Source organism: Tamandua tetradactyla, chromosome 6 (genome assembly GCF_023851605.1).
Source record: "Tamandua tetradactyla isolate mTamTet1 chromosome 6, mTamTet1.pri, whole genome shotgun sequence".
NCBI lineage: Eukaryota > Metazoa > Chordata > Mammalia > Pilosa > Myrmecophagidae > Tamandua > Tamandua tetradactyla.
Window position 1 is genome coordinate 60,008,749 of NC_135332.1, and position 18,690 is coordinate 60,027,438.

Consider the following 18,690-nt stretch of genomic DNA (forward strand, 5'->3'; position numbering starts at 1 on the left):
TGCTAAGCTAAGAGATGAAACCCAGAGTTTAGCCCCAGAGCAGCTAAGTCAGGACCCACAGACGCTTAAAAGAGAAGCCACTGAATCAGAAGCCGGAAGCAGTGTAACAGGGAACAAGAACCAGCAGATGCCAGCCACATGCCTTCCCATGTGACAGACATCAGCCTTTCTTCAGAGTCAAGGTATCTATCTCTGGATGCCTCAATTTGGACATTTTTAAGTCCTTAGAACTGTAAATTTGTAACTTAATAAATCCCCTTTATAAAAGCTAATCCATTTCAGCTATTTTATATTCTGGCAGCTTTAGCAAACTAAAACAATGTGTATGTGGATTGTAGTGGCTATCTTAACTCTTTTGTACATGGATTATTTTTGCAATTTGTTTTACTTGTTAATATTTTAACAATCCTGAGCCACGCAGATAAATACTTATAAATAATAGAAGATATTCAACAACTCATCTTTTAGTCTCAGGATAATCTTCATTTAGGGACTCAAAGACAGTGTAGAAATACTTGTTTTAAAGCCAGTTCATTGAAATCATGTAAGAACTCACATTTCTTGGTCTAATTAAAAATGAATGTCACAATGAAAGAATATGAAGAACTTACATATTAAGCCATGTACAAATTCACTTCTTTCATAACTATTAGTCTGTGAGAAAACTGCTGATTTAGTATTTTAGTTACCTAGGCTGCTCAGACAAATACCATGAAATGGGTTAGATTAAACAATGGAAATTTGTTAGAGTTTTGAGGCTAAAAGAAAGTCCAAATCAAGGTGATACTTTCTTCCCAAAGACCAGCATTCTGAGGCTAGCTGCAAGTTGTCCTTGGCTCCTGAGATTGTCACATGAAAAGGCACTTGGAGGAGTCTTCTGATCTTTCCCATCTCTTCCGAGTTCTGCTGATTTCAGCTTCTGACTGCTTCTTCTCTCGCTTTTTCTCTGTGTCTGAATTTCATTCTGCTTATAAGGACTCCAGAAATAGGATTAAGACTCATCCTGATTGAGTTGGGTCATACCTTAACTGAAGTAGCCTCATCAAAAGGTCCTAATACAATTGTTTCACACCCACAGGAATAAAGTAAGAACATGTTTTTCTGGGGATATATACTTCTTCAAACCACCACATTGAGCAATTTTGCTGAAGTCTTGGCTCATATTTGATTAGTACCTGTGCTATAGAAGTGCATTTGCAATATCAATTTCATATATTTAGATGTATACAAGCATAGGTTTGCTACAGAGCTGCAACTTTTCTTAATCAGCATTTTATTTTTAAGAACTTTAAATAAATGGTCAGAGATGTATAGAAAGGCAACGGGTGTTTATGTTTTAATTTATGCATTAATTTTTAGAAAATAACATTTGGATGAAGTTTATTAATTATAGTTTTTAGTTGTGAGGTTTTCAGTTTAATGAAAATTAACATATATATTATATATGTGTAGATCTTGATCTGCACAATCCTTTTCTTTTTTTTTTCTTTACATTTTAACACAGGTAGTTATAGAACAGATTTTAAAGTTTGGTATGGGTTACTGTTTCACAGTTTTTCATTTTTTTCTTCTATATGCTCCAAGACACTAGAGACCAAAAGAAATACCAGTCTAGTGATTCAGTAGTCATACTTATTTGTTAAATCCTATCTTTTCTATTAGACTCCTTTTTTTTCTTTTTTTATGATAGATAACATACAGAAAAGCAATAAATTTCAAAGTACATTGAAACAATTAGTTAATTAGTTGTTTGAACAGTAATTATAGTTTAATACTTAAGGTATTTTTAAAATTGAATTCAAATTAAAAATTTTCAAGTCCCCTGAAGCAGCCACAGGGTGTGATCATCCTGTAGACTTTCCATCTGTGAATTATTTCATTTTTCTGATGTCCACATTTACCTCATTAATGGTTTGTTTTTTGTTGTTTTGGCAGATCCCAAGTGTCCCTCAAGATACCACTGTACTCATGAAGCTGGTGTACATAGTGTTGGACTAACTTGGATTCATAAACTTCACAAATTTCTTGGGTCAGGTGAGTTTACTGATTTTCTGTATTTTCCATTGGGTCTCACAGGTTCTTTCAAGAAGTAGTTTAGAATAGAAAAATCGTAGAAAGAAATCAGTGAAACTAGAAGTTGGTTCTTTGAAAAGATCAACAAAATTGACAGACCTTTAATTGGGATGGCCACACAAAAAAACAGAAACACCTCAAACTACTACATTCAGAAATGAAAGAAGGGTACATAACTTTTGCCTTTATATAAGTTAAAAAAAAAAAAGATTGGAATAGTAATCAAAGATACACAATAAGTAAAGCCCAGGACCCTATGGTGTAGTAGTAATTCTTCAGAAGCTCTTCTAAAAACTAGAAGAGGTGGGAATACTTCCCAAACTCAATTCTGTGAAGTCAGTATTATACTAATATCAAAATCAGATAAAGATATCCTGGAACAGAAAACTGCAGATCAGTATCACTAGTAAATGTAGATTGAAAAATTCTCAACAAAATAGTAGTAAGCCAAATCCAACAACATATAAAAAAATCCCACAACCAGGTGGGATTTGTCCCAGGAATTCAAGACTGATTTAACATCCTAAAATTCATGAATGTATGTTCTAGTTTGCTAGCTGCTGGAATGCAATATACCAGAAACAGAATGGCTTTTAAAAAGGGGAATTTAATAAGTTGCTAGTTTACAGTTCAAAGGCCGAGAAAATGTCCCAATTAAAACAAGTCTGTAGAAATGTCCGATCAGAGGCATCCATCCAGGGAAAGATACCGTGGTTCAAGAAGGCCGATGAAGTTTGGGGTTTCTCTCTCAAGTTAGAAGGCACATGGCAAACAGTCAGAGTTTCTCTCTCATCTGGAAAGGCACGTGGTGAACACTGTCAGGGTTCCTCTCTCATCTGGAAGGGCACATGGTGAGCACAACGTCATCTGCTAGCTTCTTCTCCTGGCTTCCTGTTTCATGAAGCTCCCCGGGAGGCATGTTCCTTCTTCATCTCCAAAGGTCACTCACTTGTGGGCTCTCTGCTTTGTGGCTGTGTCTGTGTCTCCTCCTTTTTCCAAAATGTTTCCTCTTTTATAGGACTCCAGAAATTTACCAGGATCCACCCAAATGGGTAGAGACATGTCATCACCTAATCCAGCTTAACAGCCACTCTTTTTTTTTTTTTGTAACATGGGCAGGCACCGGGAATCGAACCCGGGTCCTCGGGCATGGCAGGCAAGCACTCTTACCTGCTGAGCCACCGTGGCCCGCCCTGCCACTCTTGATTAAATCACATCTCCAGGGAGATGATGTAATTACAGATTCGAGCATGCAGTATTGGATGGGGATTATTCTGCCTTTAAGAAACGGGATTTAGATTAAAACATGGCTTTTCTAGGGGACATACATCCTCTCAGACCAAGCAGTGTATTTATCATATAATACACCATAGACACACATCCTCATAGTGTACACACACATGTATACATGTACATATATGTATATATTCATAAACATGTATTATATCATGGGATTACATAGGTTACAACCCAGAGTAAAAGGAAAACCACATGGTTATCCCAGTAGACACAGAAAAAGCATTAGACAAAATCCAACAGCCTTTCAATTTAAAAACAGTCAGTAGACTTGAAGTAGGACTTCCTCACCTGATAAAGGTTCTGTATGAAAAACCCACAACTAACATCATACTTAATGGTGAAAGTCTGAATGCTTTCTGTATTAGTTTTCTGTTGTTACTTTACTAAGATACCACAAATTTAGTGGCATAAAACAACCAAATTTATTATCCTACAGTTCTGTAGGTTGAAAGTTTTACATAGTAGCAGTTAAAAGTGTGGGCTCTGCTGTACCTGTCCCAAAGAGTTGTTGTGAACTAATGAGGACAGGTATATGGAGCATGATACATTTGTTCTGGTTTGAAGTTATTCTGTACCCCAGAAAAGCCGTGTCCATTAGTCCTCATTCAGTATTTCTGGGTGGGATCTTTCTTATTGTTTCCATGGAGATGTGCCCCACCCAATCATGGGTGGTAATTTTGATTAGATGGTTTCCAGGGAGATGTGTCTGCACCCATTCAAGGTGGTGTTGCTAGTGGAGCCTTCTAAGCAGGAACCATTTTGGAAAAAGCTTTAGAGCTACCAGAACCAACAGAGCCCATAGAACCAGAGACATTTGGAGCAGAAAGAAAATGCCCCCTGGGGAAGCCTTATGAAACCAGGAGAGAAAGCTAGCGGACGTTGCCCTATACCCTCCCAGCTAAGAGAGATACCCAGAACTTCATCAGCCCTATCTTTGGAGTTCAGATATCTTTCCCTTGATGCCTTAATTTGGACATTTTCATGGCCTTAGAACTGTAAACTTGCAACTTAATAAATTCCCATTTTTGAAAGCCAAAAAAAAAAAAGTTACATGGGTCTCACTAAACTCAAATCAGAGTATCAGTAGAGAATTGTTCTGGAGGCTGGAGGAGAATCTGTTTCCTAGCCTTTTCCAGCTTCTACAAGTCCACCCACATTCTTTGACCTGTGGCCTGCTTTCTCCATCTTCAAAGTTAGCAATAGTGAAACAAGTCAAGTCCTTCTTATATTGCATCACTCTGATCATCTCTTCTTCTTTGTGATTACACTGGGCCCACCTGGATATTGAGCCCTCCCTCCCCAGTTAACTTTAATTTTAATTTCATTTGCAACCTTAATTCCCCTTTGTGACATAAACTAGCATATTCACAAGTTCCAGTGTTTACAGTATTGGCATTGTGGTGCTTTGGAGCTGTTACTTGCCCTAGTAAAACTTGATGATGACTTGATTTGGACTTTCTCTTAGCTTCAAAATAATGTGCAAATTAATTCCCATTTTTTAAGCCACCCCATTGCATGGCATTTGCTTACTCAGCCAAGAAAACTGAAACAGTCATTTTTTGGGGTGGGGGGAGGGCATTATTCTATCACCATAATCCACGAAAGATTATGTCCCACCCACATGCAAAACAGATTGACACCATCCCAACATCCCCCAAAATCTCAGTGCATTATAACATCAGTACAATGTTTAAAGCCTGGTCTAAATCTCATCAGCTCAGAAAGTCCCAAATCTCATTATCTGTATTAAATATAGTTGAGAAACTCTAGGTACAGTAACCCTGGGGCAAAACTTCTGTCTATCTCTGAGACCATGAAACTAGAAAACAAATTATCTGCTCCCAAAACACAAAGGTGTAACACAAGTAGAGTGTGCCGGTTGTTTGCATTTCATTTGAAACGGGGAGAAAATACAAGGGGATAAAGGAATTATAAGTCCCAAGCAATTTTGGAATCCAAATTCCCATTAGATTTTCATTCCTGGGAATAATTCTCTTGGTTGACAATTCTGCCTTGTGAGTCATCCATCCTTTTTCAGAGAAGGTAGCAATTCTATTTAAGGCTGATTAGCTTTTACAGCCTGTTTACTGCCTATAGATTTTGGGGGGTGCAAAAACCTTGGTTTTTTTCATGCTCTCTCTTACCCTTCAATCCAAGTTGGCAGTGTTTCTACTGGCATAACATTCAAGAACCTTCTCAGTCTCCCGTGTATGAAAATTTAGGCTCCAGTGGATCAGAGGCTCATTCTCAGATCATTTTTCTACATCATCCCATCTCTATATTTCACTTCTGCTCAGATGGGGAAAAGATCTCAGTCACACCCTTAATCTCTTTACAGAGCCTTTTGTGTGACTGGATGGTCTGAGGTTTTCATCCTTGTGAGAAGCTGTTATTTTTGCCTCTAGAGCATGCTTTTCTGACAACGAATCTCTCAATTTTAGCATCTTTTGCCATCTAGAGAGAATTTCCCAAATCACAAAGTCCTTATTCCTTTTTATTTAATAGTTCTTCCCTCAATCTCTCTCTTTCTCTTCTCATTTTACTAAAATCAGCAAGAAGAAAGCAGGCCACATCTTCAGTATTTTACTTGGGAATCTCCTCAGCTAAGTGTTCAATTGAATCATTTACAAGCTCTGCTTCCCAAACTTCCCAGCTAACATCAGGGAGAAGGATGTCTGCTCTTGCGCTTTCTATTCAACATTGTGCTGGAGGTTTTAGCCAGGGAAATTAGCTAAGAAATTGATATAAAAGGCCCCAAGACAGGAAAGGAAGACTAAAACTATCTCTACTTGCAGATGACATGATCTTGTATATAGAAAATCCTAATGGATCCACAAAATAACTATTTGGAGTTCAACAAGGTTGAACAAAGTTGCAGGATATGAGATCAGTATACAAAAAATTAGTTATATTTCTATGCACTAGCATTGAACAATCCAAAAAGGAAATTAAGAAAAAATCCATTTATTATAGTATCAAAAAGAATAAAATACTTAGAAATAAATTTAATAAAAGAAATCTAAAATTTTTCAAAGCATTGTTGAAAGAAAAGACTTAAAATAAGCAAAAAACATCCCATGTTCATGGATTGCAAGACTTAATATTAAGATGTCAGTATTCCACATTTTGATCTACAGATTCAGTGCAATTCCTGTCAAAATTTCAGCTGGCAGTTTGGCAGAAATTATCAAGCTGATCCTAAAATTCATAGGGAAATTCAGAATATCCAAAACAGTCTTGACAAAGAAGAAAAAAGTTGGAGGATTCACATTTCCCAATTTGAAAATGTACTTCTAAGCTATAGTAATTAAGACAGTGTGGTACTGGCATAATAATTGACATATCTGTGGAATATAATTGCATATTCAGAAATGAACAGTTAGATTTTGATCAAGAGTGCCAAGACAGTTCATTTGAGGAAAGAACACTGTTTTCAACAAATGGTGCTGGGACAACTGGATATCCACATAAAAAAGAATGACCTTGGGCCCCTATCTTACACCATTTACAAAAATTAACTCAGAATGGACCATTTTAGCTAAATGTAAGCTAAAACTATAAAACCCTTAGAAGAAAACACAAGCATACATCTTCATGAACCTGGATAAGGCAGTGGTTTCATAGATATAACACCAAAAGGATAAACAACTGTTCTAGTTTGCTAGTTGCCAGAATGTGATATACAAGAAATGAAATGGCTTTTTATAAGGGGAATTTAATAAGTTGCAAGTTTAAAGTTCTAAATCTGTGAAATGTCCAAATTAAACAAGGCTATAGAAATATCCAGTGTAAGGCATCCAGGGAAAGATACTTTGGTTCAAGAAGGCCGATAACATTGAGGGTTTCTCTTTGAACTGGAAAGGCACTTGGCAAACTTGGCAACATCTGCTAGCTTTCTCTCCAGGCTTCTTGTTTCATGAAGCTCCCCCAGGGGTGTTTTACTTCTTCATCTCCAAAGGTCTCTGGCTGCATGGGCTGTTGTGGCTTTCATGGCTCTGAAGTTTTTTCCAAAATTTTTCCGCTTTTAAAGGATTCCAATAAACTAATCAAGACCCACCTGGAATGGGTGGGGGTCACATCTCCCTCTAATCAAAGGTTATTACCCACAGATGGGTGAGCCACATCTCTGTAGAGATAAGCTAATCAAGTTTCCAGCATATGGTGCTGAATAGGGATTAAAAGGAACAACTGTGTCCACAAGATTAATCAGAATTAAAGCATGGCTTTTCTGGGGTGAATAATCCTTTCAAACTAGCACGGAAACCAACGAAAAATGAGGTAAATTGGACTTCGTCAAAATTTAAAAGTTTTGCGTTTCAAAAAATACTATTAATGAAATGAGAACATATCCACAGAATGGGCAAAAATTTTCAAAAGCATGTATCTGATAAGAGAATTGTATCTACAATATTTAAAAGACTCTTTCTAGTTAATAGTAAAAAGCTAAATAACCCAGTTAAAAACAGGCAAAGGTATATTTCTTGAAAATGATTGTATAATGATATAGCTTTCAAAATGTGACTGTGTGATTGTGAAAACCTTGTGTCTGATGCTCCTTTTATCTACCTTATCAACAGACGAGTAAAACATATGGAATAAAAATAAATAATAGGGGAGGGGAACAAATGTTAAAATAAAGTTAGATTAAAATGCTAGTGATCAGTGAAAGGGAGGGGTAAGAGGTATGGTATGTATGAGTTTTTTTCTGTTGTCTTTTATTTCCTTTTCTGAATTAATGCAAATGTTCTAAGAAATGATCATGATGATGAATATGCAACTGTGATGATAGTGTGAATTACTGAGTATATATGTAGAACAGAATGATCATAAGTTAAGAATGTCTGTGTTAGTTTGTTATATTTTTCAAAAAATTAAAAAAATAATTAAAAAAGAAAAATAAATAAACAGGCAAAGGATTTGAGTAAACATTTCTCTAATGATTCACACATGGCCAATAGATAGATGAAAACTTGCTCAACATCATTGGCATCAGATAAATAAATGCAAATCAATACTACAAAGAGATACCACTTCATATCCACTAGAATGGCTGTTTTAAAAAGTGAAAAATAACAAATGTTGGTGAGGATGCAGAGAAATAGGAAAACTTTACATAGTATTGGAAATGTAAAATGCTGTATCCACTGTAGAAGACAGTTTGGCAATTCCTTGGGAAATAAAACATAGAGTTACTATTTAGCCTAGCAGTTTCACTCCTAGGTATATAGCCAAGAAAAATGAAAAAGTTCACCCACCTCAACAATTATACATGAATGTTCATAGCAGCATCATTCATAAAATAGCCAGTTAGACAAATGTCCATCAGTTGATGAATGGTTAAATAGAATGGGTATATCCATAAAATGAAATATTATCCAACAATAAAAGTGAATGGGTGCAACGATGGCTCAATGGCAGAATTCTCACCTCCTGTGCCGGAGACTCAGGTTTGATTCCTGGTGTCTGCCCATGTCAAAAATAAATAAATAAATAAACTGAGCCTGTGAGTGCCAGTAAGCCCCCCATTTAAAAAAAAATGAATGTACTAATACATACTTTGACATGGATGAACCTTGAAAACAGTACACTAAAGCCAGACACCAAAGACCACATATTGTGTGATTCTGTTTATTTGAAATGCCCAGAAAACGGAAACTAGATTAGTAGTTGCTTAGGTCTCAGGAGGTTCATGGTAACTGGGCAGTGACTGCTAAAGAGTTTCATTTTGGAGAAGTGAAAATATTATAAGTTGTGGTGATGGTTATACAATTCTTTTATTATACTAAAAACCATTGAAGTGTATGCCTTAAGTGGGTGAATTGTTTGGTATGTGAATTACATCTCGATAAAGCTTTCACATAAAGTAAAATTAGGCTGGGTGAGGAAGAGCCGATGGAAGGAAATAATTTCTGGACCTGAACTCCTCGGTGAACCATTTCTGCATTTAGAAACCTGACTAAGGAAAATCCACTTCCTTCTTGGGGTAGACATGAGAAGTTTAGACCCCTAGGGAAAAGAGATTTCTATATCAGAAAGGCATAGTCTTCGAGAAGCAAAATCTAAGAATTTAATTGCACTTAACTAATATTGTCATCCTTTTAATTTGGCGACTTGTCTAAGCATCAGTTTAAAGACTGTGTTCTTTTGTAGATGAAGAAGATAAAGACAGTTTACAGGAACTTGCTACAGAACAGAAATGCTTTGTAGAACACATACTTTGTACCAAGCCACTGCCATGCAGGTAAGGACCTTTTCTCCCTTCTATACCTAGATAACAGTTGTTTTCCCTGTAATTCACATACATATATACACATTACACTCCATACCTACATTATATTGCTGAATTATTTAAAAGCAAGTTGCAGCCATGCAGGAGACCTGGGTTTAATTCCCAACCCATGTACACCCACCCACACTCCATAAAAGGTAAGTCGCAGACATGTTACTTTACCCCTAAGAGTGTCGTTTATCAGGTGTTCATCAAAAGCTCTGTCTTGCTTCAGGGCAATCCACACATTGTTTCCTATGTCTGAAAGATTTTCCCTTAGCTCCAACCCAGCCTGTCTTCACTTGGTATTCTAGTTTGCTAGCTTTCTCTCCTTGGCTTCCTGCTTCATGAAAGCTCCCCGGGAGGTGTTTTCCTTCTTCATCTCCAAAGGTCGCTGGCTGGTGGTCTTTCTGCTTCTCGTGGCTTTATCATTCATAAAGAATTAACTTCAGCATCACAGTGTTATAAGTGCTGAGATTACAGTGAGCACCATGGGTTCCTGAGTGACTTAGAAGTCTAGGCTGTGAAGTGACAATTTAGTTCCAGCTGATAAGAGCTATAAGTTTTCCAGGTTTCCAAGTTACCACCCTTGAGGTTACTGCACAAATAGAATGTTCCAGGCAAATGTTAGCTCAGGTCCATGGCCACAAGCCTCAGCCATATCTGTGTGCTTGGCTCCATCAGATTTGCTGCTTAGTAATGGAACTGTGGCTGTGTGTTTTCCCAGGCAGCCCGCTCCAATTCGAGGATTCTGGATCGTCCCTGACATCCTGGGGCCCACGATGATCTGCATCACCAGCACCTATGAGTGCCTCATCAGGCCCTTACTGTACGTCCGTTTTCATTTCTCACATAGCTCCTTAATTCTGCAAAGTCTAAGCTGGGAAGGTGTCCTCAGTAACTGGCTTAAAGCTATGTATGTGTTTTATGTTTTGTCTTCTGACATGAAGGTTGGACGGGTTGGGTATTTTGCTCCTGCTACATATGGAAGGTTTTATTTTAGGCATGATTTCTGGCATCTCTGTCACTTAGTTGAAAGTTAAGAGTTTTTCTTTAAAATGTGGGAAAGAATATTAAAAATAAATATAATTTCACTATTGATATGAATTAGATTTAATGATTATTAGGTTCCTACTTTGTGCCAGGTTCAGAACTAAGCCATTTATCTACACTGCCTCCTGTAATCATCAAGAGCAAACCATGTAAGGAAAGCATCGTTAAAATTCCCATTTTATAAAATCAGAAATGATCCTTGAGAGTAAATGCCTGAAGTAACAGGTAACACGTGATAGAGCCAGGATTCAAATTCAGGTCTTCCTAACTCCATAGCCCTTACCTATACTCTTAATTTCTCCAATCTCTGCCAGCCTCAGAGGGACATCATAAGATACATAAACCTTTTGGAAGAAAGGAGGTTTATAGCAACTATGAACTCATTCCTCATTCCCCTTGAGGGACTAAAATATTAAGTTATAATCTCCATTTTTCTTTTCTAATAATCCTGGAAGGTCATTTTAAATTTTATAAATACTGGACAGGGATATAAAAAACAATAGTCACTAGGGCATTGAACACAGAACACCCCCCAACGCACCCCCCACATGTATTGGTGTCAGTTCAAAGCATGTGCTTCTAGAGACACAAAATAGCGGCCCTTAACCTGCTGTCCTTAGGGGATCTTCCATATTCTTTGAGGACTAACAAGGTAAACTATACTAAAAGAGACTTGAAAACTTCAGCAAGACTAAACAATAATAATAAAATCACTGAAACAAAAAATTGCCTTTTTACCTGTTGCCTTGGCATATTTTTAAAAAACCAGTACTACTATTAGTAAAATAAGAGCCACACTAAGTAAGTTGCTTCAGAATAAAAATATGAATCCCAAAGGGGGAAAAACACTTTAAAATTATCTAGATGCCTTAAATCATGTTTCTCCTAATTCAGTGAAATGTAAATTGTCTGTAAAGTAATGTTAACAGACTCTTCTAAATCTGAAATTTTGCCTTCACATTGTCATTTATTATGCTATAGGTTTGAAATGTTTTTCAGGCTTTTTCCGAAATTGTTTTGTGAATATTTCTCTTCAAGTGGATCTGATTTTTAGAAATCAAGTTATGCAGAGCCAAATGTATTATGTACAGTGATAGGTTATTTGCCTGAATATTGGGTTTGACCAGTTCTGAACTATAGCTAAGAAATGAATGATGGAGTTACACTTGGGGCTCTGGCTTATAAACTGGCCCTCAAGTTCATTGTAAAAGCAGTCCACGATGAATTTATATTTCTGTGCTGCCTTGATCTTTTCAAAAACAATTTGAAGTAGCAGAATCCAGAATGCTTCTGACAAGGGGCAGCATTGGTATTAATAGGTTATAGCTTTGGAAGGTGACTTCTTCAAGGCAGATCTTGCTTTCTTGTATGTTTTTACCTAATATTTCCTATATTGTCAAAAATTCTGGATAAATTGGCATGGGTTATGCCTTCTTATATTTTATTGTATAATATATATGGTAGATGTCATTATTTTATTTATTTTCCAGAAGCACAGTCCATCCAGCCTCTCCTCCTCTGCTTTGTACCCGAGAGGATGTTGAAGTGGCAGAGTCTCCCCTCCGTATTCTTGCTGAAACCCCAGATTCATTTGAAAAGCATATAAGAAGCATTTTGCAACGTAGTGTGGCCAACCCAGCATTTTTAAAGTATGGGGTCTTGGGCATATGAGTTTTAAGAACTGATTCTCTGTGTTTTTATAATTATTGTTCATCCTCTCTGGCTCCAGCTGTTTGATTTCACATACTTCTGTGTTAGAGGAGGAAGAAACATAAGGCATAATTAATCAGCTAATGAATAGAGGGAGAAAAGTGGCATCTGAAAATGATGAACGGAAGTGTTAAAAACAAGGAAAGAGGGCAGCTATGACGAGTCTATTTGCATGTTTTACTGGGCTGAGAAGTCGTAATAGAAACTTTTTTTTAAAGATCATCTGAAAAGGATATAGCCCCTCCCCCTGAAGAATGTCTTCAGCTCATCAGCAGAGCCACACAGGTCTTCAGAGAACAGTACATTCTTAAACAGGACCTGGCAAAAGAAGAGATTCAGCGGAGGTATAATGTCCTTGAGAAAGGATGGCTTTTTTTCACATAACATTAGTCACTGGCTGCTGGTAGCTGGCCAATAGCCTAGACCTAGCTTCTGATTAATTGTTTTTTCTTGTTCTTGAAGGGTCAGATTATTGTGTGACCAAAAAAAGAAGCAACTAGAAGATCTCAATTATTGTCGAGAGGAAAGGTGAGTACCAAGAAATGGGAGAAGAAAACAATAGTTCAGTTACACTGAATTCTAAGATACTGAGCCAGATTGGTTGGCTTCAACATCAGGGTAGACCCCAAGTCTCCTGCTTCTTACATCATTAGGAAAAGTCTTCGGGAAATGGCTGAGCGCTTAGCTGACAAGTATGAGGAAGCCAAGGAGAAACAAGAAGATATCATGAACAGGTCAGTGGGGTGTACAACATCCAGTTCTCTACTGAGGTTACTAACTTTTATCAAGGAAAATAGGCCTATAGCAGGTGCTCAGATGCCTACAGAATTAAAGATTCCCCTACCACTTCTCTGAAGTTAGGGAAGACAGTTTCCCCCAACCCATCCTCTGGGGGCCTCCTTCCTAGATACTAGATTCACGACGTGTAAGAGCTTTAGTTGTGATTGTGTTTCTCCTCCTTGGCAGAGTTCTTATGCTGAATGTTTGCTTCCCTTTTGTAAAGGATGAAAAAAGTACTTCACAGTTTTCACTCTCAGCTTCCAGTTCTTTCTGATAGTGAGAGAGACATGAAAAAAGAACTACAGCTGATACCTGATCAACTTCGACATTTGGACAATGCCATCAAACAGGTAGGAATAGGTACTAGGAGGCTAAATTTAGGTGCTTTTTTTAAAAGAGAACTTATCCTGCAGAAAATAATTTTATAAAGTATATTTTAAAAAAAGACGAAAGTGGCAAACCATAGCCAAAATGTCTGTGTTGTTTAATACTTAAGGTTACTATGAAAAAAGACTATCAACAGAGGAAGATGGAAAAGGTACTGAGTCCTCAAAAACCCACCATTACTCTCAGTGCCTACCAGCGAAAGTGCATTCAGTCCATCCTGAAGGAGGAGTAAGTAAATACTTCCAAAGTGCTAGAATTCTGTGATTGTTTTTCTTTTTGCCCTATGCCAAAATCACCCTGCTCAGATGAGAAACCCAACCACTGGCATTTATATGTCCGGTAATTGCTGAAATGGGAGCTACATGATAGAGATTTTTAAAGTGAGTATGGAGGAAGGATTCAAAATAATGACTTTCCTGTAATATGATTTTGTTGTGTGGTCTAAAGGTGTTCCCTGATGAATATGTTCAAAAATATTTCCAGTAGTTGCACCACTGTTACTGCATTTAGCCTAATGTGAACAGTGAATACCATCTACTAACTATCTGAAACTGTAAGCTGGTAATTTTAGCAGGGCACTTCTAAGATACTTCAGATTACTAGCTTACATTTTTAAGAATCCTTACTAATGGTTTATTCATTATTTGTATTCCCCAAAGTGATTGCCTTTATGATTTTACAGGGGTGAACACATAAGAGAAATGGTGAAGCAAATCAATGATATCCGCAATCATGTAAACTTCTAACAACACCAGGAACAGATTCAGAAGTGAATTTATCACAACCGAAGGCTTAAAACTGTATTGTAAAACAGGTAGCATTATCTAATTTATAAAGAAGCATTTTCAGTGAATTTGATGTGGTTAGTCATCATTTTTTAATACTGTGTCTTAGAAACAATTACTGATAAATGCTCTTATGTAAAAACTGGAATGTACTTTCTAGCTCAAATCTGTAATTATAATTGGCAGGAATCTAGGAGTATTTTTAAAAAAGGCCAAGACATGGGCTTTCATCTGTATCTTTTACCTTACTGGCTTTTCTCCAGATTTAAGCAAGAACAACTTAGTGGATAAAAGCTGCATTTTCAAGTAGCATTACCAGAAATAAGACCCATGAACCTTAGGATTCAAAGGAAAAGGCCACACAGTATATACTAGACAGCAGCTTTTTAATTTGAACACATTCTTCTTAAGGACATACCTTCAGTACAGTTAAGAGATGGTGACACCTGAATTTTGCACAGAGCAGAGCACAAGATCCACAGTTGCAAAGGCCACTACTGGCCCATTTCCTCAGCGGGCAATATCACCTTTCAGAGCTGAACTTGGCTGTACTCTCTGTCCCAATACTTGTTAACTGGGTGGGTTAAACCACCAGTTTATAATATAATGGTGGAATATAAATGGCTTGATATGTAGGATGTAGTTCTGTCTTCAGTTTAGCTTTATGGGATCTCTTTATATAAGCCAATGAGTTCTGAAAGGTAATACTGTACTTGCCTAGAAATGGCTGAGTGACTGCCAATTAAAGCCACACGGTAAGGTAGGTTACAGGTTAAGAGGTAAATCAGGTTAGGCATGCGTGAGAACGTGTGTACAGACTGGATACAAACGCAGGACACTCATGAAACCCAACTGATCTTCCTGTCCAGGAGGGCCACACCCTACCTTCTAAACTTCCTACTTATAAAGAACTGTTTCCTACCAGGATAGTGTCATAAAAGTTCATTTTGTGCCAGAAATAGATCTTTAAAAACTAAAGTCTCAGTTTGGGCATTTTCTAGGGTGTTTTTCTCAACAAAGTGGTTTCCAGCAGATGCATCTGCCCCAGTGGAGACCACTAATGGTTCCCCAACTGTGATGATTTTATTGCCTTGCTCCAGTACCATATTCTGGAAACAAATATCTGAAAGGTGCTTAGTCTTGGCAGATCAGTGGGAGTATAGGTCAGTTGGTTCAGAATGATTATGAATTACCCATTTTGATTTACACTGCTAATTTTAATCTGAAATAAACTAGCTTGGAGTCTATCAAAAGGACTAGTTTAATGCTGGAGACCCGGGTTCAATTCCCCGTGCCTGCTCATGCAAAAAAAAAAACAAAAAAGTACTAATGTAAACCTATATAATTTAACATTTCTTGTAACTCAATGAGGGTATCTGTTTCCTGTGTCTAAACCAAGTGGCACTTTATACAGAAGGACTTTAAGCCAATTAAAATGATGTTCCACCCGCAGCAAGCCTATAATGCTATTTCCATAATTAGTAGTTACTTTTAAATTTATAATCATGAATGCAAGATTAACCCTACAAGACTACAACAGTAACCCAACAAATGAGGTATATAGTCCTTATCACTTGTCCTGTGAAGGAAGTAAAGATCTTTAGGACAGGGCCATGGTGGCTCAGCAGACAAGAGTGTTTGCCTGCCATGCCCGAGGACCCAGGTTCGATTCCCAGTGCCTGCCCATGTTAAAAAAAAAAAATCTTTAGGACAAGTCCCTAATGACTTCATTTATAATAAAGACAATTCACTTTAAATTTTGATGATGCCTTTAAGTGAACTACTTAGTTCACTTAATGCCCATAAGGTTCCTTTAAGTACCCTGTTGTTATATGACACCAATTACAAAAAATCTTTGAGAACAAAACTTTTGAATCCTCTGTATGATGAGTTCTACAGCATGGCATTCTACTGGCTATTCCTGGGTATGGTACTGTAGCACATAAATAGTGAACACAAATCCATTCTTTGTGCTTTTTGCAACACTTCATAAAGCTATGACAAAGATAACCTGATTTATTGGGGCTTCCTTCAAAGAAATCTGATCTCTTGTAGAAGTGACAGAGCAACAAAGAAATGTTTTTTTTTCCAACTCACCATAAGCATTATCACTTATACTTGAAGTCTCAGTTGTAAAAGGAAAGTACAAAGTAGGTATCTGTCAAATCTATTATCACTGTCCTTGTATCTGACAATTTTGAAACTTACTGATGCAAGCTGAAAATAAGCAACAGATTTAAAAGTTTATACTAGATGTTGTCAGGCATAGCTTGTTTTATTTTCTCCACTGATCCAATAACCAAACTAAAACAGTTTTTAAAACAGAGTTGAAGGTGCCAATTCAACTTTTCCCTGGTACCTGTCAGCCCAACAAAGATCATCCAGGTTTGCAGAAAAAGTGTGTCCAAACAGTTTCTTGTGCTTTTCCTTTAACCTCAACTTCCAATACATATACAAGGGCCAAGTTTTCAAATCCTCATAATTCGGTTCTTGAAATTGGTTTTGTTTGCCACAGTCTTATGGTTCTCAGGCAAGCTTCAGTAGCATTTAAAGTCTGCCAATGTAAGATAAAATGGTTAAAAAAAAATGCATTGAGCTAGGAAATAAGGTCACTAGCCAGCGGCCTGCTCTCAGACTTCATATTTTAATATAAAATACTCATATAGCACACTACACTTCTGCCTGCTAGCTGAATACTGTTACTGATGAGCTCTAGACAATAGAAAACAAATTCTTTCTTCCAATATCTATGAACAGAAAATATAATTCCAAACACTATTGCCATGTTATTTTAGGGCTGGGAAATGTATTCCAAAAATCTATGGTGGATAGAGCAGGCAAGGAAACAGCATTTTTTCCATCACCAAATCTGATCCCACACTTGCTGGAGTCCAGTCCAGAGTCTCCTTAGTGTTCCCATTTGAAAGGTCTTTTCACTGCACATTACCCTGGCTCTTTGCTCTTCCTGTGCTGCACAATCTTCTCCCACTAGAAATAAGCATTTCTTTTCTTCCTTTTGTTGTGACTTCTGCTTCTTCAGTTAAGAGTTAAATAATAATTAATGTTGCTCTAAAGATGAGTTAAAAACCCAAAGTGCAGGCTAGAGTCCTGCTATCAGGTGTCATGTCTCAGGGAGCTGATTGATGTCTGTCAGTTTGGTATCATTCAGAATAGCCCGGATTCTCTCTAAGGTGTCTGCTTGCCGGATCCGTTCTAACTGCACCTGGAGAAACAAAAATACAATGAGATAACTGCAGGCGACTCCTGCCTAGATTTTTTTAACTTTATTTTGAATGCTTTAGCTGAGATGGAGTATATTAACTCATCAGAGAACTGGTCACTTCAAAGAAAGGAAGCAGCAGGAACAGTTCAATTCAAAAATAAATTCCTGAGCACTGCTATGTAACAGACTTGGTGTAAAGTGCTGGAACTGTGGAGATAAATGAGACTGGATCCCTGACCTCTAAGAACCCACATTTCAGCTGGGAGAAACAGGCTTACAGAAACTTTTGGCACATTTGCTAAATGTCACTATAGGCATTTAGAGTGCCAAAAGAGCATGGGGAGGGAGGGTACTTAAGCCCAGATTGGGGACTTAGGATTCCATGTAGAGAATAAACCTATGCTAGGCCTAGAAATAAAGCAGAAAGGAGGGGAAGGAACAGAGATGCTTACCAGAGGCAATACCATGCTGTGGGTAAGGAACCATAAGTAGTGAAAAAAAGCATTAAAACATTGAATATAAGGCAGAGAAACAAATAAGGCTAGGCCTGGTCGGAAAAGGTCTTTCATGCCATGCTAAAGAATTTGTACTTTATCCTTCAGGAGGCAATAACTGGTAAGGTACAGAGGAAAAGGAAAATGGGGATGAGTCTGAAGTACAAACTAGTTTTCTGGCTTGAATGATAGGCAAATATTTGAAGTGGGGGTAGGGGTAGCCATAGTCCAAACCTCAGCTATTGTGAGTGGTGGAGTCACTGATTGCAAGTTTCCACTGGGTACCAAGGTGCCCCAAAGTACCTTGGTGCTGTGTGCAGTGGTTTCCCAGATGCCTCACCTGAAGGGTCTGAGAAAGTTTTACAAAATCTCTCTGAACTTGCTCACTGACATCTAATTCTGTCTGCAATCTCTGCGCTTTGTTCTTCTCCTCAAACATCAGTTGTTCGACAGACATCTAAAAAATACAAGTTTTGAATGAAGATTAATGCCAAAGAGACAAAGGTCAGAATTACTTAGGAAATCTAGGAACTAACTTGTAGTTTCCTGCTACTACAGAGGAGGGACAGGGGTATCCATCATATTTCCTATGTTCTAATAGTCTCCCTTTATCTCTAC

At 37.5% G+C, this 18,690-nt stretch overlaps 2 protein-coding genes across 6 annotated transcripts in view; one reads left to right on the top strand and one right to left on the bottom strand.

Annotated features, from left to right (window-relative positions):
• Window positions 1-14,423, top strand: part of NUP88 (nucleoporin 88) — a 74,182-nt gene extending 59,759 nt beyond the window's left edge. Inside the window, exons 8-17 of the mRNA XM_077165819.1 lie at window positions 1,936-2,034; window positions 9,523-9,613; window positions 10,368-10,469; window positions 12,184-12,342; window positions 12,622-12,747; window positions 12,866-12,931; window positions 13,057-13,137; window positions 13,407-13,533; window positions 13,680-13,798; window positions 14,253-14,423. Coding sequence (XP_077021934.1) covers window positions 1,936-2,034; window positions 9,523-9,613; window positions 10,368-10,469; window positions 12,184-12,342; window positions 12,622-12,747; window positions 12,866-12,931; window positions 13,057-13,137; window positions 13,407-13,533; window positions 13,680-13,798; window positions 14,253-14,316 — 1,034 coding nt within the window. The 3' untranslated portion in view covers window positions 14,317-14,423. The remainder of the gene's footprint in view (window positions 1-1,935; window positions 2,035-9,522; window positions 9,614-10,367; window positions 10,470-12,183; window positions 12,343-12,621; window positions 12,748-12,865; window positions 12,932-13,056; window positions 13,138-13,406; window positions 13,534-13,679; window positions 13,799-14,252) is intronic.
• A 301-nt stretch (window positions 14,424-14,724) lies between these two features.
• Window positions 14,725-18,690, bottom strand: part of RABEP1 (rabaptin, RAB GTPase binding effector protein 1) — a 266,434-nt gene continuing 262,468 nt past the window's right edge. For 4 of the 5 annotated variants that reach the window (XM_077165816.1, XM_077165815.1, XM_077165814.1 and 1 more), the window contains 2 exons: window positions 18,413-18,529; window positions 14,725-17,578 (listed from right to left, as the gene is read on the bottom strand). In XM_077165816.1, the coding sequence (XP_077021931.1) occupies window positions 17,477-17,578; window positions 18,413-18,529 (219 nt within the window). In that variant the 3' untranslated portion in view covers window positions 14,725-17,476. The remainder of the gene's footprint in view (window positions 17,579-18,412; window positions 18,530-18,690) is intronic. The other variant, XR_013177859.1, reaches the window with a different exon arrangement.